The sequence below is a fragment of the Trachurus japonicus genome, chromosome 10, assembly GCF_045865225.1.
Source record: "Trachurus japonicus isolate A0001 chromosome 10, Traja_1.0".
NCBI classification, from domain to species: Eukaryota; Metazoa; Chordata; class Actinopteri; order Carangiformes; family Carangidae; genus Trachurus; species Trachurus japonicus.
This window is the reverse complement of record NC_140916.1, coordinates 27,539,093-27,564,492: the sequence shown is the minus strand read 5'-3', so window position 1 is coordinate 27,564,492 and position 25,400 is coordinate 27,539,093. Positions and strand designations below refer to the sequence as shown.

At 40.5% G+C, this 25,400-nt stretch overlaps 1 protein-coding gene across 1 annotated transcript; it reads left to right on the top strand.

The window, feature by feature from the left end:
* Positions 1-13: 13 nt before the first annotated feature.
* On the top strand, positions 14-25,365 carry LOC146980229 (matrix-remodeling-associated protein 5). Its single transcript, XM_085788521.1, has 17 exons — positions 14-642; positions 7,155-7,280; positions 7,880-8,016; positions 12,169-12,298; positions 12,895-13,133; positions 13,335-13,486; positions 14,961-18,029; positions 18,176-18,441; positions 19,407-19,677; positions 19,753-19,953; positions 20,098-20,616; positions 20,766-20,937; positions 21,761-22,027; positions 22,156-22,282; positions 22,447-22,527; positions 22,958-24,104; positions 24,628-25,365. The coding sequence occupies exons 2-17, from the start codon at positions 7,194-7,196 to the stop codon at positions 25,179-25,181; spliced, it is 7,419 nt and encodes a 2,472-aa protein (XP_085644647.1). The 5' UTR covers positions 14-642; positions 7,155-7,193; the 3' UTR covers positions 25,182-25,365.
* Positions 25,366-25,400: the final 35 nt, after the last annotated feature.

Genomic DNA, 25,400 nt, shown 5'->3' with positions numbered 1-25,400 from the left:
AGAAAAACAGGCAGAGAAAGAAAAGAGCAAGACAGCAGAGTAAGAGGAGGTAAAAAAAAAGAAGAAACGACTCACAAAGGAGTGTGAAAGAAAGAAAACAGTGAAAAGGAAAGAAAAGTGATTATATTTCCGCCAGGAGAAAAAGGTTTTGGGAGAGAGAGCGGGGCGTAGTAGGTAAAACAGGGCGAGGGAGAGAGTGGGAGAGGAGATGAATGGAGGAGGTGAAGGACGGAGCGTAGGTGTAAAAGGGGATGGAGAAGCTGCATTCCTGACCACACAGTTACAGAACGAGACGAGAACGAGGGAGAGAAGTTAATCTGAAATCCAGATGCCTTGAGGACCAACAGAGGGTCAAACTAATCCACACACACACACACACACACACACACACATAAGCACACACACGCAGTGCGCTCCGTCCCCTTTCTCTCTCTCTCTCTGTCTCTCAGACCTCAGGACCTCTTTGCGCTTTACAAGTCAGCAAACATCCACAGGACCAAAACATCAACTGGATACTTTTTATGCCTGTTTTTCTTGTAAAACTCTGACTTTCCAGGCTGCAGTCAGAACTGAAGGACCTGTTTTTGCGGTCTATTTTGTATTCAACAGTTTATTCTTCCCCACTTCTGCAGGAATTTCCAGGTGAGTCTCTTGTGGTTTTTATAATGAGAACTTGTTAAATGCTCCCAGATGTAATAGTAACTTTAACAGGGGTTGTTTGTTTTAAGTTTGTTAGTTTTAAGGGAAAAGTTTTCTGTCCAGGACTCACTTTCACACCATGGTTATCATTTTAAAAGTTATCTTCACATGAAAAATGTGCTAAAACTGTGCGTCAATTTCTACCAAAGCTTAAGGCTCAACTGACAGAAGTGTGAATTATCCCTGGTATCAATTTTTTCTTCTATTAAACTGTTACTTTATAAATTTGTGTGAGGCTGCAGTGACAGTTGTCCAGCTATATTTGTCTTTCCAACATCGAGGAAACCCATCAGACTTTGAAATCTGATTTCATACTCACTGTCATGTGGAGACAGATGTGGTTGGTGTTGCTCTAATTCATCTGCTAATTGACCTCTCCGAAAAGCTGTGAGCTCATGCCACAGCTCAAAACCATTTTCATGCTCTTTCTGACTTATATGTAAAATGTTTTTGTCCACCCCCAACCAAAAAAAAAAAAAAAGATTCCCATATGATGCTGTTCAAAGAGCATCTGAAATGGCAAATATTTATACATAATATACTCTCGGCAAGACACACTCATTTCTGTCAAACACAGCCTGTCGCTGAAGACGTTTGTTTACTATAACCAGGTCCTTTTCACTTCAGTCACTTCAGGCAAACATACGGTGAATGTAAATACACTCATTTTTTTATTAGCCACATACAGCTTTGTTGTAAGGGCTAAGGAGAACCAGCTTTCAGGGATAAAGTGCTGGAGGAACAACAAATCTTGCAAGATTTAAAACAGTTTGAAATATTTTAAGTTATATGACCATGAAAGAGATCAAGTAGCATCCAGTCGAAGATTTTGTTTCTCAATGCATAAATTCAGTTAAGGTGTCAAATTCTCTTCGTCCACACATGACTATAAATGAAAAGGTTTTTAAATCCAAAGTGTTCCCGATGTATACCCAGAAGGATTTAAAATGATGAAAAGGTTAGGTCTGCTGTTATAAACTTAAATAGATTACTCTAATCACGATGGAAACTATTAGTTTAATTAAATGTCAAAATACAGTCTGTAAGAAAATGCATCTGTTTAATCTATAGGAAACGGTGTTGGTATTTGATACCAACACTTGACAAATTACATTGAAAGAGATTTCTGAATGAGGATATATGGGCAGCACATGATATTACAGACTTGCTTGGAAAACATGTGGGAATCATAATGTAGTCCTTTCTTGACATGTGTTATCTTGAATATAGCAGCTGTGACTTGGCTGGTAGTCAGCATCATGCTTTTGACATTAAGATGTATTGCCCTCACTCAGATGTTCTTAAAGGTATACACAATTATACAGTGATTCCTTTGGCTTTTAATCAGTTTTAAATGATAGACACCAAACTTCTCATTCCGATCGAGATTCCTTGGTTGATCATTGACTCATGTTACCGTGATTGCATTGATACAAGATGTGTGGAAATGTTTTTCAAGATCTCATTTAAAGTGCTTTAGTCAGGGAAAAGGGGGTTTTCCTGCTGTTGTAAGGAAACTGTTAACTGACTGTCAACTTAAGCCAACAAAGTCTGGTCCAGGTAGACAGACGCTAATCTACCTTGAGTTCTTATAATGGTGTGGTAATTTGTGTCTGGTACATCACTTAGCTCCAGGGGATGTTCATGAACTACAAACTTTTCTTCCATTTTTGTTGGACTCGTGCTGCATTTTGCATGTGGAAAGAAAGGAAGAAACACATCTTACCAGAGTGGTTGCAATCGTATTAGTGGTAATATGTGCCTTATGGATTGACTTTTCATAGAGTAATTTTCATATAATCCCAGTGATGTTCAGTTTGTGTGGTCTTAGTTTATACAGTGTGTTTTGTTACAACTGCTGTTAGCTGTACAACAGTAATGTAATATGACTATTAGTCTTTACAGGTTCACATTGTAGTCAGTGTTTATGTAACTGCATGCACATCAGGTGTTCTTGTACAGTGATTCCGCAGTTTTAAATTATAGACACCAAACTTCTCATTCCGATCGAGATTCCTTGGTTGATCATTGACTCATGTTACCGTGATTGCATTGATACTGGAAATGTTTTTCAAGACAAGTGCTTTAGTCAGGGAAAATAACTGTTAAACTGTATATCCAGGTAGACAGACGCTAATCTACCTTACAGGTACATCACTTAGCTCCAATGTTCATGTAGGACTCGTGCTGCATTTTCAGAAACACATCTTACCATTTGCAATCAAAATTGACCATAGAGATATAATCCCAATGTTCAGGTACAGTGTGTTTTGTTACAACTGCTGTTAGCTGTACAACTTCAGCAGGTGTCTTTGTTGTGTTTTACCTAATAAGTAGGCTACTAACTGCACTTTGCACATCAGGCCTGGTGAAAATTTCTTTCATGAGTTTTATGGGTTCAAATGGCTTGATGGTGCCCTTAAGAGACACTGGTATCCCCATACCTGTAAGAAAATCGGTAGGCATATGTGTCATGTCAAAACTTACAAAAAAGTGCAATTTGCAATCAGGGTTTTTCTCATGTTCATTTGTTCGGAAACTGTTAACTGACTGTGCTAACAAGAAAGTTGTGAGTTTTCATCTGAGGCTGTAGTGTCGTGCTGAAACTTTGCAACAGGTGCTTGTAGTAATTTGACTATACACCGTCCAATCAATCAAACATGCCCCAAAAAATACAACTTCATGATGATTCATTGTGAAATTGTGAGTTTTTGTGCAGAGTAGCTTTGCCAATGCCGCAAATTTTGAGGTTTCGCTGTGAAACAAGAAGTTATAGAGGCCAGTAACTATTGTATACTTTGTCCCATGTGCCTCAAACTTCCCATGTTTGATGACAGTCCCACACTAAGAACATCTGCATGGTATGACACCATACTCATAGTACCACCAAGTGAAAACATGTAGGCCTACCTGTGGTTTGTTTGTTTTTTCATTTCCATGATGATATCTATTTGAGATTACATTGCAGATTGACAGTGATACAGTTCTTCTCAAATTACATTATGTAAACTATATGCCTTTGTAATTGATTGACAGTTATTTATTTTATTCATAAAATCATGTTTAAAAGCGCGGAATAAATGGGTGACTGTAAGACAGAGTGAAGACCAAACCATACAGAAACAAACAAAGGGATGATATATGTATTTTGGCAGGAATGAGAAAAAACCACTATATGTGCCACAATGTGAACATGTGATTTTGATAAGCAGGGGTTGGACAGTGTGGAGCTCTGGCTACAGCACTTTCATCTATGTCAGGTGAGAGTCTGGGAAGGTATAAGTCATTTCATAGAACGGGAAAATCCTTTCTCATCTCTCATCTGTTTTCACTTCTTCTTTTTTTCAATGACCTCCTTTTATCATCTTTCCTTTCCTTCCCCTCCTTGCCTCCTCTCTTCTCTGTTTTTATCTTCTCTCATTTCTGTCCTCTCTGTGTCTCTGGTGTGCTAACACAGGAGAGCTGGTAAAGCCATCAGAGAGCGGCAGCAGGAGCGGAGAGCTAGCTTTCACCTGTGATCATTATACTTCTAGTGAAGCTGGGACTGAACAGACACCTTTACGGCTGTGTAAAATCAATGTAGAACCTGCAGATGCAGCAGCAGGTTAAGGTCTTACCTGAGTCGTACAATGAATAACGGCTGCCGGTGTAACACCTAATAAACTGTACCAAGTGTCCTTTCAACATGCCATTTAAAATATAGAGTGAATGGCTAAACTAACATAGACAGTATGAGGCTTTTATTTATTGTGAGCCATCAGTATAGTATACGACTAATGTCAGACACTAACTTTTTTTAAATGTTAAGCACGGGTTTTTTATTATCTTCCGCAAGGTGGAAAAGTCATTAGAGACCCAAGGGCACAGGTTCAAGCTCGTGTGCTGCAGAGACTCCCTCCGGCAGGGGTATCCTTGACCACAGCCAAGAATCTCAAACTGCACCAGAGCTTCTGTTTTATAGTTGACCCTGACCTCTTACCTCCCTGTGGACAGGAGAGGACTCCCCTCTGTAGATAAATCAATAATCACCAGGATGCACATGTCATATTAATAGCAAATAATCTCAGAGTTTTCGTAGCAGCAGAATAGGTAGCAATTTTCAGCTGGACTTTGACACAGTGGAAGGAATACCACAGATTCAATCAGTAAGCTGCTAGCTGATGTGCAGGCTGGTAAGACTTATCCAGTCCATCTCACTGGTGTCTTCCTGGTACACACCACAGTCAGTGATTGTATATTTTTAATTTGCACAGCCTCGCACACAGCTCACTCTCACCAGAATGCATTTGGTTTAAGACCAGGTGACATGCCTGTTTACAGTGTTTGTCCAAAAGATGAGACAGTATGATAAATGGTTGAAAATATTCACTCTAATACGGCTAGCAGCAAAACAGCACTTAAATTTTCCGATAAAAAGAGGGCTACATGGGCAAGTGGTGCTGGATTTGCATTTGTCAGATGGGCAGGAAAATGGCCCAAGAAAAAGACCAATGTTGCTCCTTTTCAGTTCAATGTGAAATTTGCTAACAAGCTCACTGTCAATTGTCAATGTTGTGATTACAGCTTGTTTCCACTTCTAATCAGTCATTGCAGGTTTGAAGCCATATAATTATCTTTTTTCCCAGAGATTTCTACTGCTTTTTAGTCAATCACTGATGAATACCAAGAGACCTAAGAGGTTTGATAGTATAATTATAATATTATTTCATCAAATTTGTAGCCAGGCTGGATGGGTTGTGCATTAGTCAGTCATTCGTCCAGACTTAAAATCTCAAAAAATCTGCCATGAAATCACTGGTGAACTCTCTCTTAAAGCAGAATGGTAAGAGTGTTATTGTATGAAGATAATAAGCGGTGGCCTTCACCCTGTGGTCATTAAGTAATAAAAGAAATGTGACTTTGACAATAGGTGACATTTGTCTCACCAGCTGTCAGGTGTTACAATAATCACTCAACTACTCAACTCGACCTTTTATCAGAAGCACCATCAATGAGAGAATCTGAGTCTGACTTACCTCTATGTAGGTTAATGTGTTTGTCAGACAGACAGAGAGAGAGAGTGAGAGAGTATGATTATCAAACTGTTATTCTCATATAATGATAACACATTATGATCCCGGTCACTGAGGGACACTTTGGTCTTGTCTTCCTGTCACACGCAGGACACAGCTGTTAGGTGAATTATCCCTCCTGTGAGTGGAGAACAACAGAGACGGAGGGAGAAACCAGAAACCTTCAGCTGGCCTCTAATGACTTGAAATATGTGTTGTTTGCTTCTCCTTGTGATCACCTCTGCCTCTTTCATGTGGTGTGTGATTGTGGGATACTATGTGATTTCAGTCAGCACGGTTGTATGTAATTGGTGTGTAACTCCCCTAAAGGAGGATGGTAACATTTAAACCAACCTGACTGCCAAACCACCTGGCACGGTAGCAAACCACAGCTGCCAATGTTAAGTGGTTATTTTCCACTATTCCACTAAATCCAATAGTATTGGATTTTTTCTGCCAGTTTGACTATGAGGCATTAATCCACAACACCAACAGATGATGTGTCTCTTGTGAGTCTACAAATATACAGTTCTGGGCATGATTATCTTGGATTAAAGATGATTTACACTTCACTGAGATCCCCAAGGAAAGGTGAAGTGAAGGCTGCTCCGGTATAAACACTGTTATGTTTTAACAACCTTAAGGGCAAATAGTTTGGTATTAAGGGAGCTGCCTGTTACAGATGTCAACTTACTCAGGTATGGAGGTTTTCCTCACAGCTGTAACTTTCCCTCTCAGAGCAGAGGGACTAGGTGACCTCTCTGTGTTTCTTAATTATTAATCTAATGTTTGAGGGTGTACCAGCTCTGACTTGTCTCAACCGTTCTTGATTAGGTGCATTCAGCAAACTGATTATGGTAATTTTCTCTTTTATCGTGTCTAGTTGAAGATAAAACCTGAATGAGAGTCAGTTGTAGCCTTTCTTTGACCCTTTATGTGTCAAAAGCCAAAACATTGAAAATAGGTATGTACTGTATATGTTAGGGCCCTGGCATATATCGTTTCAGAGGTATTTGCAGGAAGCTGTCTGAAGATGTTCACTCAGAAAAATTTACATTTTACGACTTCCTACTCTACTCCCTTCCTACTTTAAAAGCCTTTAGGGTGTGGCAGTGTCACTCTCTCATCAGTGTTGTATCGCTTTTAATAAAAGTGCTCAGGTTTGGTAGTTACTCAGCACAAAACAGCAGGTAGCAATTAGCAATTGAGTGACAATGGATATGAGCCATATACACCAATCAGCCATAACATTAAAACAGGTGAATGCTTTTATCGTTCTGACTTATCAAGGTATTCCTTTGGCTAATTTGAGGCCATTGAAAAATATCTCACTTCTACAGCAGCCATGGACTGATTTTAAATGTTCGCTTGTCTTGACATACATCTGTATTTTTCTTTCTTCAGGTGTATTAATGGCCTGAGCAGTCAGACAGCCATCCAGTCATGGAGCTGTGGTGGTGCACCAAGATCTTCTGCAGGTTGGCTGCAGCATGGTTTCCCCTGCTCTTCTCATTCATGCTGTGGCAAACGGTAAATCTTCCCTGCAGAGGCTCTCATCTTCTTACAGAAGGCAGGCGCTGGGTACTGAAATCATCAAAGCCTGGCTGAAAAAACTCACAATATGGCATTAAAACATCTTGGCAAAACTGTGCTGGTTGTGAAAACAATGTGAAAATGCTGTTTTGCTGACAATGTTGTATTTAAGGACAAGACCCAGTTTACTGTCAAATTCCTTAGCCAATATTAAGTTTGATAAAGTTATGAGGCGAGTGAAAAACACAACATCACTGATGTATGTGTGAAGTAGATTTATTTCCACTCTTCTAAGGAAATCTTGAATTTAAAATAGTGGTTCTCAGACACATACACAAATCATCTTTAAAATGTTTGAGCTTGGCACAGGAGGGCACAATTTTGATACACCTGGTTCATTTCACAATAGCCTCAAGTCTATCTGCTACACTTGGTATTGATATCTTTCCAAAATGTCAGTTACTTCACAAGTCTGAACGGATCTGTTTTTTATGCTGCTTTTATCTTGTCTTTTCTAAATTCTCAAATTGACCTTTTTCCCCATCCATCACATATTCCTCTCATCCTGTCGACTGTTTCTTCCTCCTCCCTTGTAGATCCCTCCTGTCTATGCTGCTCCGTCTTGCCCGAGGAGCTGTAGCTGCCCAGGTGTCAAAGAGGTCCACTGTACCTTTAGACACCTCAGCACTGTACCAAACAACTTTCCTAAAGACACAGAGAGGCTCAACCTGGGGTAAGACTCCATCGCCATGCAGAAACACACATCCACACAGAAGCACAGGGACATTGTTACCAATACCAGCCCAAGGGGAAGAAAACAAAACATGCTACAGGAAACAGTGTGGAATGTGGTGTAGGTAATTTGTCGGTGAAATGTTTTCTTTAACTAACACATTATCAACACTGCCTCGAATAACTCACAAACCAAAAACACTCAGGCAAGTGGTAATTGGTTGGCGTGATACTGTTGACTTGTCTTTTCACATCACTTTTCAATACCACAGATGCTGTAGAGGAAGTACATTCTTGCCTCAAGAGGTGGGACGATGAAAACATAGGCTATTGCTGCGTGCCATCGGTTTTTCATGTCAACCTGCTGTGAGAATAAAAGGAAGTTGGATTTAATTGCATTAAGTGAATTCAATTTAACCAAAACCTGCTTTAAAGCCAGAAGATAAGGCCTTAGCACCAGCATGTGGTACTAAACTGACCCTGCAGAGAATAAATCTGCTAATCACTTCCATGTGGGTCTTAGTATTGTGGATGGAGCTCTCACTCACTGCCCAGCCAGTACACTAGAGATAGCCAAGCCCCTGTTCTGTACATAAGAAACTACTTGGCAGGCAGCAACAGTCAGGGAAACACTATTGTTCACACGTTTCTCGCTGGCATGCGACATTGCGTGAAAGATGATCACTGCATTTCAGGTGTATTACATTTGTGCTCATATGTAGCTCCTTAATTCTCTACCACCTTAATGTGATAAAGCATTTCAAGTTAAGTAAATGTTTGCAAAAGATACCTTGTAGTGCCAAACTTTGGCTCAGTCCAGAGGAGATAAACTGTCTCCATATGTCCTCCAGTACTGTGGGAACAGATCAGTGCATTCAACTAACGCCTTAAACTAAAATAAAATGCATATGCTGCTACAACCAGCATTGCACTGAGGGGGTTTATGTGAACAACAGAATGTGTGATGTTCATATTAAATTACACCACCCCCTTCAGGTTAAAATTGAATTAAGGAACAGATACTGACAACAATAGAGCTTTCTAAGCTTTGTTTCATGATCTGTTTCTAACCATGACAAAGATATACAGAAACATGGTCGAAACCCTTAAAACACAAACAGTACACATACACTAAACACAAGTAAGAAATATAATATATCAAGTGAATGCACGACATAGCAAACAAAAAAAATATTTTAATATGGCAGTAAAATGAAGCAAGAAGTTGGCTGGCTGCCATTTACCTGGGGCTAAAATCCTCACAAATGGTATACAGTAGGTTTATTGTATAGCAGGACCATCAAACTCTGGATTTCTCCACATATAAGAAGTGTTTTTCTTGACCTTTTCCAAATCAGCACGTCCAGCTAACTAGCAAATCAACACTGTTACTTTAATTACTTGATTGATATTTGCCTGGGAATATGTGGCCAATTTAGTATGTGTGTGTCTTTTATAGAATTCTCAAGTTAGTTGGGTGGAAATATTAAAAATCCAGGTGATGATAGCTTTTTGAACCAATTTAAAGGGATAGTTCAACATTTTGGCAAATTTGCCCATTGCCATAATCCCTATAGTTATAGCAGTACATATGTTCATTACCTTTAATTGTCGGTGCATGTTATTTTGAGATCTGCAGGGCAGAGATGCAAGCTGCTCAGTGAACACAACTGAGGTAACAGTACAGCTAGTCCAACAACTCCAAAATACTCTTGTGGACAAGTTGTGACCTGCACATTCACCGCACTATGAAATAATCACATATCATTTTATGAGATTACAACACATGAAGCAAATACTCGGAACTACTTGCGCTTTTGAAATTGCTCTGCCCAGCAGCCGTGTCTGGAATGTAGTTTCGGTTACAAATTTGCCTTGAAAACAGCTTCGTCAAAATATTACAGGAATGTTACCTCTATCTGAAACGATAACCCATGATCCAATATTCAAAAAAAAAAGAAAAGAAAAGTGACAAATCTGTCAGTGTCAATAGTTGGTAAGGGAGGCGGAGCCAAGAAGTCATTTGCAAAAAAATGAAAACACTGATGTTGCAGTCTGTTTTGGTTTCTCAGAAGTACAGCAGACGTTTGGAGAGTAACCAAACCTTTAGGGAGTTCATTTTCTAAACATCAGACCACCATGCTTACTGTAGAGAACACTGGCAAGGATTTAGTCTCTAATGCAAAGCTTTTGGTATATGTTCACACCAGGCATGTTTGAAGCATGTTTGGAGTATCTTATTTACACTCTGGGCCTGTTTTCCCTTAGTTTGAATATAGAGCAGTGCTGTTGCTCTTTCAAAGGAACTCTTGTGCTGATTGATCAGTGAGGGCAATGGAGGATAGTGTGGACCACCTGCAGGAACACAATCCCTGAAAGACAGGGATTTATGGTTGTAAGGAGATGAATGTTGACATACTTTATAGCCTATTTAGAAAGCTTGGCATAGTGACAGTGAGGCCTCAGGGTATCAATAATTTCTCAATTGCTCAAACATCATGAATTATGAGCAAGACAACAGACAACTCTGTGCTGAAATCAAATTAACTGGCTTTTACTAAGCTTACATCCAGTGCTGATCACAACACATCACAGAATACCCAGATGGATCAATTAGTGGGCATTTTTGGTTGCAAGGTTTGGTTCATGTGCAATTGGGCAGCGCTGAAATGTGGTTGTATCTTAAGGTCTGAGGAATTGTGCATCTGAAACCCCTTCCCCACATCTTTCAACGCCTGACTCGGGTTGCTACACAAGAGGCTGCAACAGTGATTTGATTGATTGAGGTTCTAGTTTCAAATGTCTGGCTTTCAAATGTTTTTTGTTTTTTTAAATTAAATCTGACAATCATGATCAGTAGTTGGACAATGCTTTGTATGACTCTAGTTTCAAGTTGACTGACCCCTTTACTTAGCAAATACTTATGTCATGTCACATTGTCAAGTGTTATTATGACACGTCACTGCATGAACATGAATAATGTAATAATTAATAATGTCCCAAATAGCAGATTTGTTCATGTTACCCTACACCCTAACAGTGAGAGTGTTACTGGGGTTAGGTGAGTTTTGAAAGATGATTTCATTATTTACCAAATATAAATCAAACGTATCTTAATGAGGTAGGCTATACTGTCACAGTTACAGTAAAGTAAGGCTTGAAATTTGCACTGTGAATACCTTGAACCCCTGTATATGGGAGGAATGCAACAGCATGGTATAACAGGTATAAAAGCAAAGCACGCGCACACTTCCCAGTTTCAAAGTTCAGTTCCCATTGAAACCTAGACTAGAAAATATGTGCATTCATAGTATCAAGAGACAGTGCATGAAAGTGACCACTAGATGATATATTGAGAGCTGGCTGTTTTATTGATGGTAGTGAAAAAAAAACGCAAATTCCAGTTTATCCCATATGTGTTCAATTGGGTAAGGATAACTGCAACCAGGGAATGTTGCACTTTACAGTTCAGAAACTCACTACAGGATAATAGACTCTGTTAGACAGTGATGATTCCTGTTGGAAGGCCTGAATAGCTCTCATATAGTGTAAAGCACCCTAAGCCCCTGCCAACAGAGAGGTTCCTCTGTCGTAGACTCTATTCCTATGATAAATAATGTGTTTGGCACTGGCATTTATTGTTCTGTACTGTACTTGGCAATCAGTCCAGCTCTTGGGGGTATATCTGCTGAAATGAAACTCCACAAGAGTTGTTTTTCACTAACTCTTTGTGTTTTGGCCATTGGTATGACAACGCTAGTAAAATTAGTAAAGCCCTGTTCACATGGACTCCCACTGCTTTAATGAGCTATGTTGGTGTAGTTTACAAGAGGGCAAAACAAATTAAAAAATTCCATCTATGAATGATTTTTTAATAAATGCTCTGCCAATGTCTTTGGTGTCATCTAATCTAAGAAGGTTGTTTTTCCTCTGCCAGTGTTGACCCTTCATGAATGAGGTCATCACTGAGGTCTCTCTGTCATCCCTCAAATTCTTTCTATTCATCATTCCTTCCACTTCTTTCCTTAATTTGAAAGGTCACATCTAGGCAGAAACACTTCCAAATTACAGCTCCCTTTCTTACTGACCCCCAATGACCTGTTTCTCTTTCATGCTCGTAAAATTGGTCTGTTTATTTTCTCTTTCCTAACAGTTACAACAGCCTGACAGAGGTGGAGGGGTCAGAATTCAGGTCACTACGGCAACTGGAAATGCTCATGTTGCATGGCAATGACATCAATACAGTCCACCCTGGGGCATTTTACAGCCTTAGATCACTACAGGTAGTGTATGGGCATTGTCCTGATATCTCATCTAAAGTATTTTGATAACGTTGAACTATTCTCAATGTGTCCTCTAATGTTTAACTGAATTTCCATGAGTAAACTATATACAGTACGTCTGCATCTGGGACTGAATTGATTTGGCAAGAAATCACAGTCTTTCATAGATGCTGCTGAGGTCCCATAATTCAAACTGAGAGGAAGTGGTTGACTATGGTTGCTGTCTCGCTCGCCAGACCCTCCTCCAGAGAAGAAGGTTGTCTTTAATATGTGTCAAAGAAATCAATTGACACTTGGACCCCCTCCCCTAAATCACATTCAAGATTGAAATTAGTTGCACTTTGAAAGTTTGATCAGAAACAATGAGTCTTCTTAGGTCCCAAGAAGCCTTGTTGGGTCCAAAGATCCATGTCAATACAATAGAACTGAAAGCAAGACACTCTAAAGCATCCAAGACCAAGTTCAAGTTTGGTTTTTGGCGGAACGCTTTAGAATAAGAATCTCTGTTTTGTTTAAGCCAATTTTCAGGATTCTGGTCCTTTAATATTCAATAAAGTAGAGCAGAGTATCATCTAACATAAATCTTTTGTTTCCAGATCTTGAAGCTGAGTTACAACAAGCTTACTTCAGTGAACCCTGGTCTCTTTGAGGGACTTGTTAGTTTGATCCGTCTCCATCTGGACCACAACCTTATAGACTTTATAGAGCCGTACTCCTTCTCTGGCCTGACCTCCCTAAAACTCCTGCAGCTGGAGGGGAACCTCCTCAAAGAGATCCACCCTCATACCTTCATAACAGTGTCACTTCTAGGAAGCTTTTGGACGTCTGGACTCAAGTAAGAAATCAAATAAAAGTGAATATAACTCTTGCTTTTGGAAAACTGAAACATTTTTAAAATAATTTGGGAAATTGGCAACCTCTATTTTACAGACATATATGTCTGGTAGAAACCCTACATTGTTCTTGAATTTATTTGTCTGCCCCAGTCACCCCAGAGACCAATAAATTAAGAAAATCATATTATGTTTTGTCTCAGGCACTTACACCTATCAGACAACCTATTGGAGCAGCTCCCTGCTGCTGCACTCAAGACTGCTCCCAGGCTTGAACTTCTTTCTCTTCATGGCAATCCCTGGATCTGTGACTGTCAGCTTCACTGGTTGGTTGAATGGAGTTCTAAACATGAGGGTAAGGATGCTGAAGGATTTCTTTAAACGTTTTTAATCACATTAGAACTGAAGGGTGACACTATTCCTAACCTCCCTGATGTGGTGCAAAGAAGGTCTATCCAAACTGGCAATAAACAACAACTAAAGGGTTTAATGTGGGGAGTGTAAAATTACAAGGCATCCTAATTGATTTTTTGTCCTTTAAGGGAAAGTAAAAAACACATACTTACTCATTATCACCTCACAAACATGTTAGCCATCAGTTTGCTTATTAACACCTTGGACTCCTATTGAAACATCTGGGTCTTCAGCTGTTCATTAGAAGATTTTCACCGACAACGAATGTAGCTGAATATTAAGCAAATTAGAGAGAACAAAAACATTGAAGTTCTGGCCAACAAACCTAAAGAAGATAAAGATAAAATACACCAAAGAACTGAAGGGAAATTGCAGAGCTGTTTGGATCATTTCCTGATGGTTGGTTTGTTATTTATTTGGTCTTTATCAGCTTCCTATGGAAATATCTGGCCCTTTATCTACTAAATGCTCCACTATGTTTACCATCATTAACTGTGTCTACCTGCTGTTCTAGTGCGGGAAAAGTGGTGTACTTCAGGCTTTTAGACCCTTTTCATGCTGGTATATGACAGCGGTGACGGTGAACTAAAACAGTAAAAATGTGGGCAAGACAGCTGACAAGCTGCTGCTTCAGTGAGCGACCTTTTGTCACATATCATATCATCATCAACATCACATATCATTTCATACACTGATATTATAAAAGTAACAATGGTAGCCACTTTAAGGAACACAATCTGCCATGCAAAATTCAAGTTTAAGTATTAAATCATTTAAATGAACACTGCTTTGAATTAATCTTATAGGAGTTATGAGCTGCCTATCCCTGGGCGTCAGGTGTTTTTGCAAAATATAATTTCAGAAGATGGTGCATGTCTGCCAGCTTTGCACAGCATGTGGAGGCCACAGCCACTCTCGTTAAATTGACTGCCTTTGCTCCATATGCAAGTGAAAAGGTTGATTAAATTGTTTTTCCCATACCCTTATTTCCCATCCAGTGCTATTAATAACACATGTGCTTTGATTCCTTCTTCTGTGACATTGTCACGACTCATCTCTAACAAGTCCCATATGCTAGTTGTTTGTATCAGCACAGACATTAATGGTATGTCATTATGTTTATAGCCTGCTTTGTTTGAAACAGGAATATGTGACTGCCTGAATTGCATCAGTAGATGTATAAACCTTGACTACAACTGAAGAGATAAAATTTCACCCAAGATTCCTCTTTTGTTTTTCACCACATTCTTTTTCTGTCTGTTTTCTGCATTTATTATTTTTTACCTTTCTGTGTTTTGACTTACTGACCTGACCCTCTTATCCTGTTTCCCCCTTCATTGTCCTCTCTATTTCCATGGATTATTTCCACCATTCCTTCTTCTCCTTCCTTTTTATCTCACCCCCTTTTTTCTCAGGTGTAATAAAGTGCAAGAAGGAACGTGGCTCCAGTGAGATTTGCCCCCAGTGCTCCTCTCCTCAACCCCTGAATGGCACCTTCTTGTTAGGGTTAACTGCAGACAAACTAACCTGTGACCGACCAGTTCTACAGTCCCCTCTTAAACAATGGGACAATCCAGTGTGGGCTGAATCTGAAGCAGAGCCTGACCTTCCATACACCCGGGACTTTGAAAAACCATTGGGCCAGCTTACCTTTGTCCTCTCTGACAGCCACGCAAACCATGCTCATGTGGCATGTGATGTCCGCCACCCTGGAGACAGTTCACCTATGACTTGGACTGTAAATTCACATTCATCTGGGGAGTTATCTGTCAATGTATCGCTAGTGACAGTCCTTGAGTGTGAGATTGATCGGGAGATGTTGCAAAATCTATGGCAACTGGTTGCATATTATTATGAAAGCCCTGCTATCTTAGAGAGAGGTCAACAGAGAGGAAATGCGAGCAGAGTAACCTATCAGTATACTCAAGCTGTCAATGAAAATTCCCCATATTTCACAGAATTAAAAGGACATTTGGTAGCAGAACCCTCCTGGCTTCTTCAACCCAGAGTCACTTTGAGGCTCAACAGACAGCAGACAACAACTAAGAAACTTGTGATGGATTTCACCACTTTAATTACCAAGCACATAAACAGTCATAGAGGGCTGGAAGATGACAATGCTTTCTCCTGGGCACTGATTCGCAGGGGGACAGAGGGGCGGATTCAGACCGCTCTTGAGGGTTCAAAGGTTCACATGGAGTGCAGTGTCATTACCTCAAACCCAGAAGTGAAAGTGGAATGGATTCTTCCAGATTTGTCCATTGTGGAGTATGCAAATGATAAAATAGACATTTCTGAAAGAGGACAACTTGTGATTTTAAATACAACGCTGTCTGATTCTGGCCTCTATCACTGTATGGTCAGAACCAAGGCTGGGGTGGATTTGATGCCACTGAGGCTCACTATTAAAGAACTCTCACTTAGCCCCACTGCTTTCAATGGTCAGAAAATTGTAGCAGAGAAGGATCACTCTATAGCTCTTCCCTGTGACGTGACCTCAGTTCAGCCAAGTCAAACTATGTGGTACCTTCCCAAAAATCAAATTTTACTCCCAACACAAAAGACAAGACGAGCAGAAGTGATGGGAAATGGGACTTTGGTGGTAAAGAAGTTGTCACAAGAAGATGCAGGGGAGTACAGCTGCTTATCCTCAAATCTATATGGAGTTGACATGCTATCACACATGGTGGAAGTTACAGGAGAAAAGGTCTCTGATAGGTCTATGGTACAAAAAGAGAAACAGAAGCAGATCCTTCTGACTGGCGTGGAGGAAGGAGAGGGTTCAGGGGGAGATTACCAAGAAATTACACGCCCTTTTGCCACTCAGTTTCCTAAGAGGATAGGAACACAGCAAAGGAACCCCAGTGGCGTTTCCAAAAGGATAAGAATCAAAGATTCAAAAAGAAAACCCAACAAATCTGTTAAAGAATTAGATCCAAATCGTTGGGCAGAGATGTTGGCTAAAGCTAATGCTAAACCAAGTGTTGCTCTGCCCACAGAGCAATCACTAGAGGAGCCCAGTACTGTAACAATCCAAGCAAGTAGCCCCAAACCTACCACAGCTAATCCTACTACAATTATTACTATCAATAACAAGCTTCCCCACCCTACAACCTCTCCTGAAATCACAATAAAGCCAACAAATTTCGCCATGTTCACAAGAGCTCAGTTGGGGGAAGATCATTCAAAAGAAGAAAAAAACCATGAACCAACCATGATCTACGTAGTTGAGAGTACAGAAAAACCTAAATCTATCACAGACTCTCCAGCAATTGGAACAACCAGCCCAGTTGATCAATCTGGTAAAAGGTATTTTGGAGAGGGGAGGAGGAACCACAACATTCCTAATCACTCAAACAGGAGAAGGCCCCCTTATAGACGTAGAAAACCCCCACTGAGAAGAGTTCATCCACACTTAAACCCCTTCAACCATCCATTAAACAAGCCCCAAACAACTGTTCCTCCAACAACCACCACACCAACAACAACCACAACTACTACTACCACCACCACTACTACTACTACAACACCCGTTCCAACCACAATAGACAACCATGACTCGAGTGTTGAGTATGAGCCAGAGGAAGATGAAGATGAATATTATGAATATAACAATAAGGATAGTGATAGCTTGGACACCAAGGAAGATTTAAACAGTGGAACTCTTCATACCACGCCTGATTTTGATAGTACCTCTACCACGTTTCCATCAGTGACAGAAAAAAATGCAGGTTTAGGTAGCTCTCCAGGTGAACATAATGTACCTCGTCCAAAGACAATTGCGACTCCAAAGTCAGATAGCACCCTCCGCCCAAATTTAAGGACAGTTGATGAAAAGGAGACAGATACTATCAATGAAGAGAAAACAGTAGAACAGAAGGTTGAGAACAGAAAACAAACTGAAGAAAAGGGCAAACACAATGACAGTCTTGAGGTGATAACAGCAATCGAACAGCAAGAAAAACACAAAATAGACGAAGAAGCAAGTGAGAGAGACATGGAAAAAGCTAAAAATGAGTGGGTTACACAGAGCTACAATACATGGGATAGCATTCAGCTTACCACACAAAATAGACCAAGACTTATTTCACCAAAGCAAAATACACCAACCCAAGCAAAAACTTCATCTTCAAAGGTCATTACTTCACATTCAACCAGAGAAAGAACAAGAGAACAGGTCACACAGAGTGAACCTAAAAAGATAGACAAGTCACCAGCAAAGCCAGAGATCCACAGTTTCCCAGTAATGGAGCCAATTCACCCCTGGCTCCATCCGAATAACCAGGAAAAATGGCAAACTACCACTTCCAAGACAAAACACACAAATAGAAATAGAAATATGGGAGGACAGAGCAACATGCATCCAGGCAGACATTCCCAGCCTCCCAGAGTTCCCCCGACTTCCAGTTGGCTTTCACATCATCATCACAACCCCCCCTATCCTTCCTGGCCAGGTCAAAGGTCATTTCCTATTCCAAGGCAAGGTAAATAAAGTTACTGTGTAAATGTCTTTTTAAAAAATCTGCTTTGAAATAAAAAAAACTAAGATGATTGATACTTCAATAACAATATTGTGAACAAGAGGATGCATGGATATTTTTTTGATCAAATACCTGCTCTTGGTTCCTAGGTCCAGGGTCACACCCTGTGCCCACCCATCGACCATGGCCTCTCCCCCACCCATGGGCTCAAGGCCCAGTAGTCACCAACAGACCAGGAATCACAGCTGAAACAGTCAAACCCACACCCACAGTCTCTAGGGCAACAGACAAGCCCACATTCACATTGCCTAATCCCCACCTGTCACATCATAATCAACAAAATCATCACATGGGTGGCAGGACTCCAACCAGAGATCACCTGTTTCTGTCAAGGCTAAGGAACAGATACAGACAGGTATGATGACTGGTCAAATAGTGCATTACAAAATACAATTTTTTAGAGAAGGGCATTATGAATTGATGATACAGCTAAGGGGCTGAATAAGTAGGCTAATAGTGAATGGTATTTGTTTTGTTTTACAAATTACAATGCTGGATTCAAAATCAGAGCAATGTTGAAAACTAGGCACCTAACAAATAGTTTGTAGATAAACAACAACTCAATAACTGTAATGTTGAAAGGGGGTGCTCAGAGAAATGAACTGAGTTTTACCACTCCGTAGCTTACTGAGCTCGTCTTAGTCTTAGCTCAGCGCAGTGGCTCAGGTGGTAGAGCAGGTCGTCCAATGATCAGAGGGTTGACGTTTCAAATCCCGCTCTGTCCTGGTTGCTGTTGTAGTGTCCTTGGGCAAGACACCTTACCCAGCTTACTCCTGATGGGTCGTGGTTAGCGCTTTGCATGGCAGTTTCCACCATCAGTTTGTGAATGCGATGTATGATGTAAAAGCGCTTTGGGTATTATTGCAGGTATAGTAAAGCGCAATACTGTATGAATACAGACCATTTACCATTTCTTTGATTTTACAGCCCTTTGGTTTTACCAGGTGGTTCATTGTAACATCTGTATCCAACCTTACTTCATCAGCAGCAGGCAATTGTTTAGAAAAGAAATCTCCAATTTGAGGTTAAGTTAAAAATGAGCTGTGGAAAAAATCAACGATCTAAAAATCCGTCTGTCCCAGCTAGTTTTATTGTGGATGTTTTCTTCTCCTGGTTGGCGACTATAACAGTATATTTATCAGAGAATGGTATCCAATGGGACTACAAAACCCCCAACTACTATATGCTTTATATGACTGAAAGGTATTGTTTGTAATATAACTAACAATTTAAAAATGCATAAAGTCTCAGAGATGAGATTTAATGGCAGGTAAATGGGTCATTTTTAGTCACTGATCATTTGATTTTGATTGTTTTTAGGCACAGCTCGATCGCATTGCTCAGCTTGGGAGACTGGTGACACCAAAACCACGTCACTATTATCCCCCATCCCTCATCACACCTCGACCCAACCTCCCATCCTTGCAGAAACCCTATACCCCCATACCACCAGTTCTTAACACCTACAACCTGAAGCCTCCAAACCGTGGCAAACCTTCATCATCATCATTCTCTGGTTTCATCCCAAGCCCACTCCCTTACCAACCTACGACCCCTGGAGTTGTGTATGGAGGTCGGAGGCCGGTTGGAGGTAGGTGCACAGGTATAGGCTGTGTATTAATGTAAATTTTAATCAGTAATATTGATACTTGTCCAAATATGTTAGCAGGACGAATCAGCTCTCGACGGCCCACAGCTGCCCCACCTTTCCCATGGGTCTTGGGAGGTGGAAGTGGTGGGATGAAGCCACGCATCACCACAGATACCAAAGCTAGTGTGTCAGTGCTTGCAGAGAGTGATGTCTTCCTGCCCTGCAAAGCAACAGGGAATCCTGAACCAACTATTGCATGGACCAAAGTCTCCACAGGCAAGAGATTTTTCCCACAGATTTCCACAGTGCATGTGTTATTTTTATTTGCACCAGAGTGAGATATGTCAGTTATTATATCTTTTTGGATATTCATAGTAAAAGAAAAAAAATTTACCTTTTACTTTTCTGTTTCCTTTTCAGGTGCCACCATCCCATCCAACACCAAGCTTGGTCCTCGTTTTGAAGTTTTCAAGAATGGAACTTTTCTTATTAAAAATATCCAGCTTCAAGATCGAGGCCAGTACCTCTGCACAGCCCAAAACCGGTTTGGATCTGATCGCATGGTCACCACCTTAGCTGTTCAGACTGAGGCACCCAAGATCCAACCACCAAAGTCTGTAAACATAGCAGTTTACTTGGGAAAAAGTTTGACTCTTGATTGCCTTGCCACTGGAAAACCACCAGCTCAAATTTCCTGGATTCTTCCAGACAGGATGTTTGTTCGTGAAATTGGGACTGTTCGCACTCTCCTCTCTCCAATGTCTCTGCTTCAAAATGGAACACTGCAAATTAATTCTGCCAATTTCTCCAACAAAGGCGACTACAAATGTATAGCAAGTAATGCAGCAGGTGCTGATACAATTACTTATCATCTTCATGTGGCAGCTCTTCCCCCAAGCATCAGTGAAGGAGCAGCGGATACAGTACTCATTCAGCCAGGTAAGGTATAATTAGATTAAACTTCATATAAACAAAATAGCATAGAAATGAATTTTCCAGATGGTGTGGATGGTAAACAAAGACAAAAGACAAAAATGTTTGCTGTATGGTAACAAGATTTCATAATTAATTAAATCTCATTTCCCCAGGCAGGAGTGTGTATATCCATTGCTCTGTGAAAGGTGAACCACTGCCTGCTCTGAAATGGATGCTCCCTTCAGGTGTCCATGTAAAGCCATCACAGTTCTTGGGACGCAGACTGTTTGTTTTCCCTAATGGGACATTGCTTGTAAAGGATATTTCGCCATCTGATGGTGGAAGGTATGTATTTCTTTTAGTCTGTTATCATTGAATAACAATTTAACTATTTGCAACCATAGTTATCATGGCAATGTTTAATGGTCCATCACTTTGGTCCAGATTGAACCATCTACTTGTTGGTCTCTGAAATCTGGTACAGACATTCATGGTCCTGATTCTGACTTTGGAAAATATGTTATGACTGGAAGTTACTTTATTCAGAGCCAACACAGAAAGCTTGAAGAACAGTCAAGGGATATCCAACAGTTATATGTTGTCAGCAGTATGGTTTAATAAATCAGGGAAGAAAAGTGACAGTGGAAATAACCTTAATCTTAACCTTTATGGAGTGCTACTGTCCAAATGCTGATAGTGTCAGAATGCTGTGGTATCCTCGCAGAGATCCTGGCAGGGTATGAGCCACACTATACAGCCATTTTTACTGTAATGTAACTGAGAGGCACAAAAATATATGAAACACAAACCAATCGTAAAAAAAAGTCAAATCCAAAAACAGGCGGTATAGTCATGCTAAAGCTGCCATCTTGGAAATCACTTTATTAGTATTGGGCAACCAATACAACCATCTGATATGCATCTCCATTTCTGCATAATAAGTATACACCTTCAGTCTCACTCACTCATATTTGAGATGCAATTTCCAGTCTCTGACAGTGGATCTGTTGTATATCAAAATATATTGTATTCATCTTCAAAGCCAACAGGCAAAGATGAAATTCAGCTCAAAATCACCTACTCAACTCATAATAATTAAAATGAAAATGTTTTTCTGTGCCTAAGCCCTTAAGCTGTGTTTACCAGGTTACAATCAATCTTTTCAAAGGTACGAGTGTTTGGCTACTAACACTGTGGGAATCGCCAAAAGAACTGTCCAGCTGGAAGTGAGGGCAGATTCTCCTTCCTTCTCACGGCAGCCTCTTCCTCCTCTTCCCATTCCTGCAACCCCCTACCATACTGTTCCATCCCGCCAACACTCTGTCTCTGCTATGTACGGTTCTGCTGTCTACCTCCATTGTCCTGAGTCTACTGGCTCTGTAAGAGGGACGATCTGGCAGCTACCCTCGAAGACCATCATGGAATATCGATACAGGTAACTGAAATATCTACTTTTATAACACCACATACTAGTGCAGTAGTACAAAACTATATACACACTGAAAGATTGAAGGTGCTATTAAACTTAATTTCGACCTCATTTTCTCACTCATCTGCCTGCAGTCCAGAGAGGCCAATTAAAGTTTTCCGTAATGGGACTCTGAGGATTCTTCAGCTAACAGAATTAGACGGTGGAAATTATCTGTGTGTCTTTCAGCGGCCCAATGGGGAGGACATGGAGCTCTTCCAGGTATGAACAGGACACATAACCACTTAACACAGGTTTATTTTTCTACCAACCCTTTTCATTAGCCTATAGTAATCGTTAATGGTGACTATCGAGCCTTGAAATCTCCACGTTTTCACTGAAATTTACTTTTACATTAAAGGTTTTTTGTGTATCTGCATTATCAGGTGGAGGTGTTAATGACTGCCCCCAGAATTGAACAAGTGAGGACTGCACATACCAGGGTCACCTTTGGAGACAATTTCCAGGTATCTTTGGTGGTGCTAGCTTTATTTAATTTAAAATGGGATTATGGGTACTAACTCACCTGAGTTGTCTTGTGTATACTATACAGTGTACTGCCTTTGCATACAAACATATATTAGTTATTTCCTAAAAGCATGTTAAAGGTAAAGTATTGCTTTTTGTTTTTTGTTTTTTTTTTACAGCTGGTTCTGTAAATAACACTAATACCTCAAAAAGTTGGTATGACAGATGTTAGCAAATAGTTGCCTATATTCATTCACAGCTAATTTAGAAAAACTCAATAGAAGCTCAATGCTCCACAGTGTATGCCAACTAGTTGCTAACTTGTATGTTCCTCAGCTATTTGATGCTGGGTGGGCAGGTTTTTGCTAACCAATGAGATCTTTAAACCAGGAATTACACATATTTTTCCGACTTTCCTTTTTCTTTTAGGTGGACTGTGTTGCTACAGGCCTACCAGATCCAGAGCTTTCCTGGAGTCTTCCAGATGGAACTTTAATCAACAACGCCCTTCAATCAGATGATAGTGGTCTTCGCAACCGCCGCTATGTTTTCTTTGGCAATGGAACTTTACTTCTCCAGCAGATGGGCAAAAAAGATGAGGGTGACTACACATGCTATGCCAAGAACAAACTGGGTAAAGATGAAAGAAAGGTTAGTGTCAAAGTGGGACCAAATGCTCCAAAGATCAGATCAAAATCACAATCTTTGATGACAGTCAAGTTGGGACAATCTGCTAAATTAAACTGTCAAGCAACAGGTGAACCTGTACCAAGAATCACATGGATTTCACCACAAAATGATGTGATACCAGTGTCATCAGACAGATTTCAGATTATGGATAATGGAACATTAGTGGTGAAAAAGGTAAGACTTGCTGATGAAGGGAAATATTCATGTGTCGCACGAAATTCTGCTGGTGATGATGTAAAAAACATGAAACTTGAAGTTGAGTCCCAGGAACCTTTTATCAATGGCATGAAAGGGAAGAGTACCACAAAGGTTTTGGGTGTTTCCTATCAAACTATGCTTCTGGATTGCAGAGTGGAGGGAAAACCTGAACCAAGAGTCTGGTGGGTTACTCCTTATGGGCACGCACTCGCAACCCCCTATCTTGGTGGTCGTTTCCAAGTCCACCTGAATGGAAGCTTGGAGCTGAGAGGGGTGAGGAAAACAGATGAAGGCAAGTACACATGTCTCGCTAAAAGCCATCTGGGTGAAGCCTCACTTTTGGTTGAGTTGGATGTGGCATCACTAGCAGAGAAACCCAGCTTTGCTGTTCCCAACATTGAAATCTTACCAATAAAGCAAGATAGTGGGGAAATGATCCTTGAGTGTCCTGCTCGTGGCAAGCCTAACCCAGAGTTTGCATGGGTGCTACCCAATGGAACAATGTTAGCGCCTGGTGTAAGACTCCAACGCTTTACCCATCATTTGGGTAATGGAACTCTACGGATCTCTCAACCGGTTACAACTGATAAGGGGGTCTATCGGTGCCTCGCAAAAAATGTGGCAGGACAAGCAGAAAAACGTTATGCATTGGAGGCCGGCAGGAAGCCAGTGATCAGAGGATCTACAGGTACGTTTTTGAATGTCAACTTACTTTACATAGTTTGGTCAATTAACAAGCAAAGAGCACTTTCCAACATACTTTTCATTTGCACAAATCCCAATTAGTAGTTGATAAACCTTTTTCCTTTGATCTAATCACTTTTCATGTTCAAGAAATTGAGATAACATTGATATGTCTTGAGCATGCCCAAATAAAATGAAAACAATTTACTTATTTGTTAGTCCTTAGTTAGTTCAAACTTGCAGAACACAGCTTGTAATTTGGACAGATAGGGAACAAATGTATTTGAAATTAGAGAGAACCCTTGGTGTGGTTGTTTTGGTCTACAGGTAGCCGAGGATGATTTGTGCATTCATATTTGCCCCATATAATCAAACCAACAGGAAGAACAAACCAGACCTAATACAAGCCAAAAATGCCACAGACTTAAATATAATCAAGTTGACATATGTTCTTCTCTCTATTTTGACGCATCTCTCATTTTACAGTAACATGAAATCTTCTAAATCCTACAATTTGACTTTTCCAGGTGGCATGAAGATTACTTATGGCCTCAATCTCAACTTGCCTTGTACTGTTGATGGCTGGCCACAGGCATCAGTCACATGGACCCTACCCAGTGGCCTTGTTTTAGACAAACCTCAAACTGTTGGCCGGATATCTTTTCTTGCCAATGGCACCCTCCAACTCAGACAGGTCGCCACCTTTGACAGAGGAACATACATGTGCAAAGCCTACAATTCTTTTGGCTCATCTACACTATCCTACCCAGTTGCAGTGATGGTTTTTCCACCACGTATCACCAGTTCGCTAACTGCAATCACAAGAGTAAACCGGGGATCACCAGTGACATTAAATTGTGTTGCAACAGGCATTCCCAAGCCTGATATTTCATGGACGTTGCCTGGGCGCACAACACTGGTTCCACATAGCCGCTTCACAGTACAGGGGGGGATTCACATGACAGAGGAGGGCAGTCTAGTCATACAGAACCCTGTGCTGATGAACTCTGGTATTTACAAATGCAACGCCAAAAACGCACTTGGAACAGACTTCAAATCTACATACCTACAAGTAGTCTAAATGACTATTTCAGCTATTCTGCGATGAAAAAACCTCATTAAGACTGGATGAGTATTCTTCCATCAGGATTTTGTTACACTGTCCATAATAAGGATGGTCCAGAGACAAACTCAAAGCTGCCTGAATACAATGGCTTGAGAGACTGTGAAAAGCAGTTTCCACTGACCAATGAAGCTTCAAGTATTGAACAGACTGAACATTCATGTCATCCCATCATTG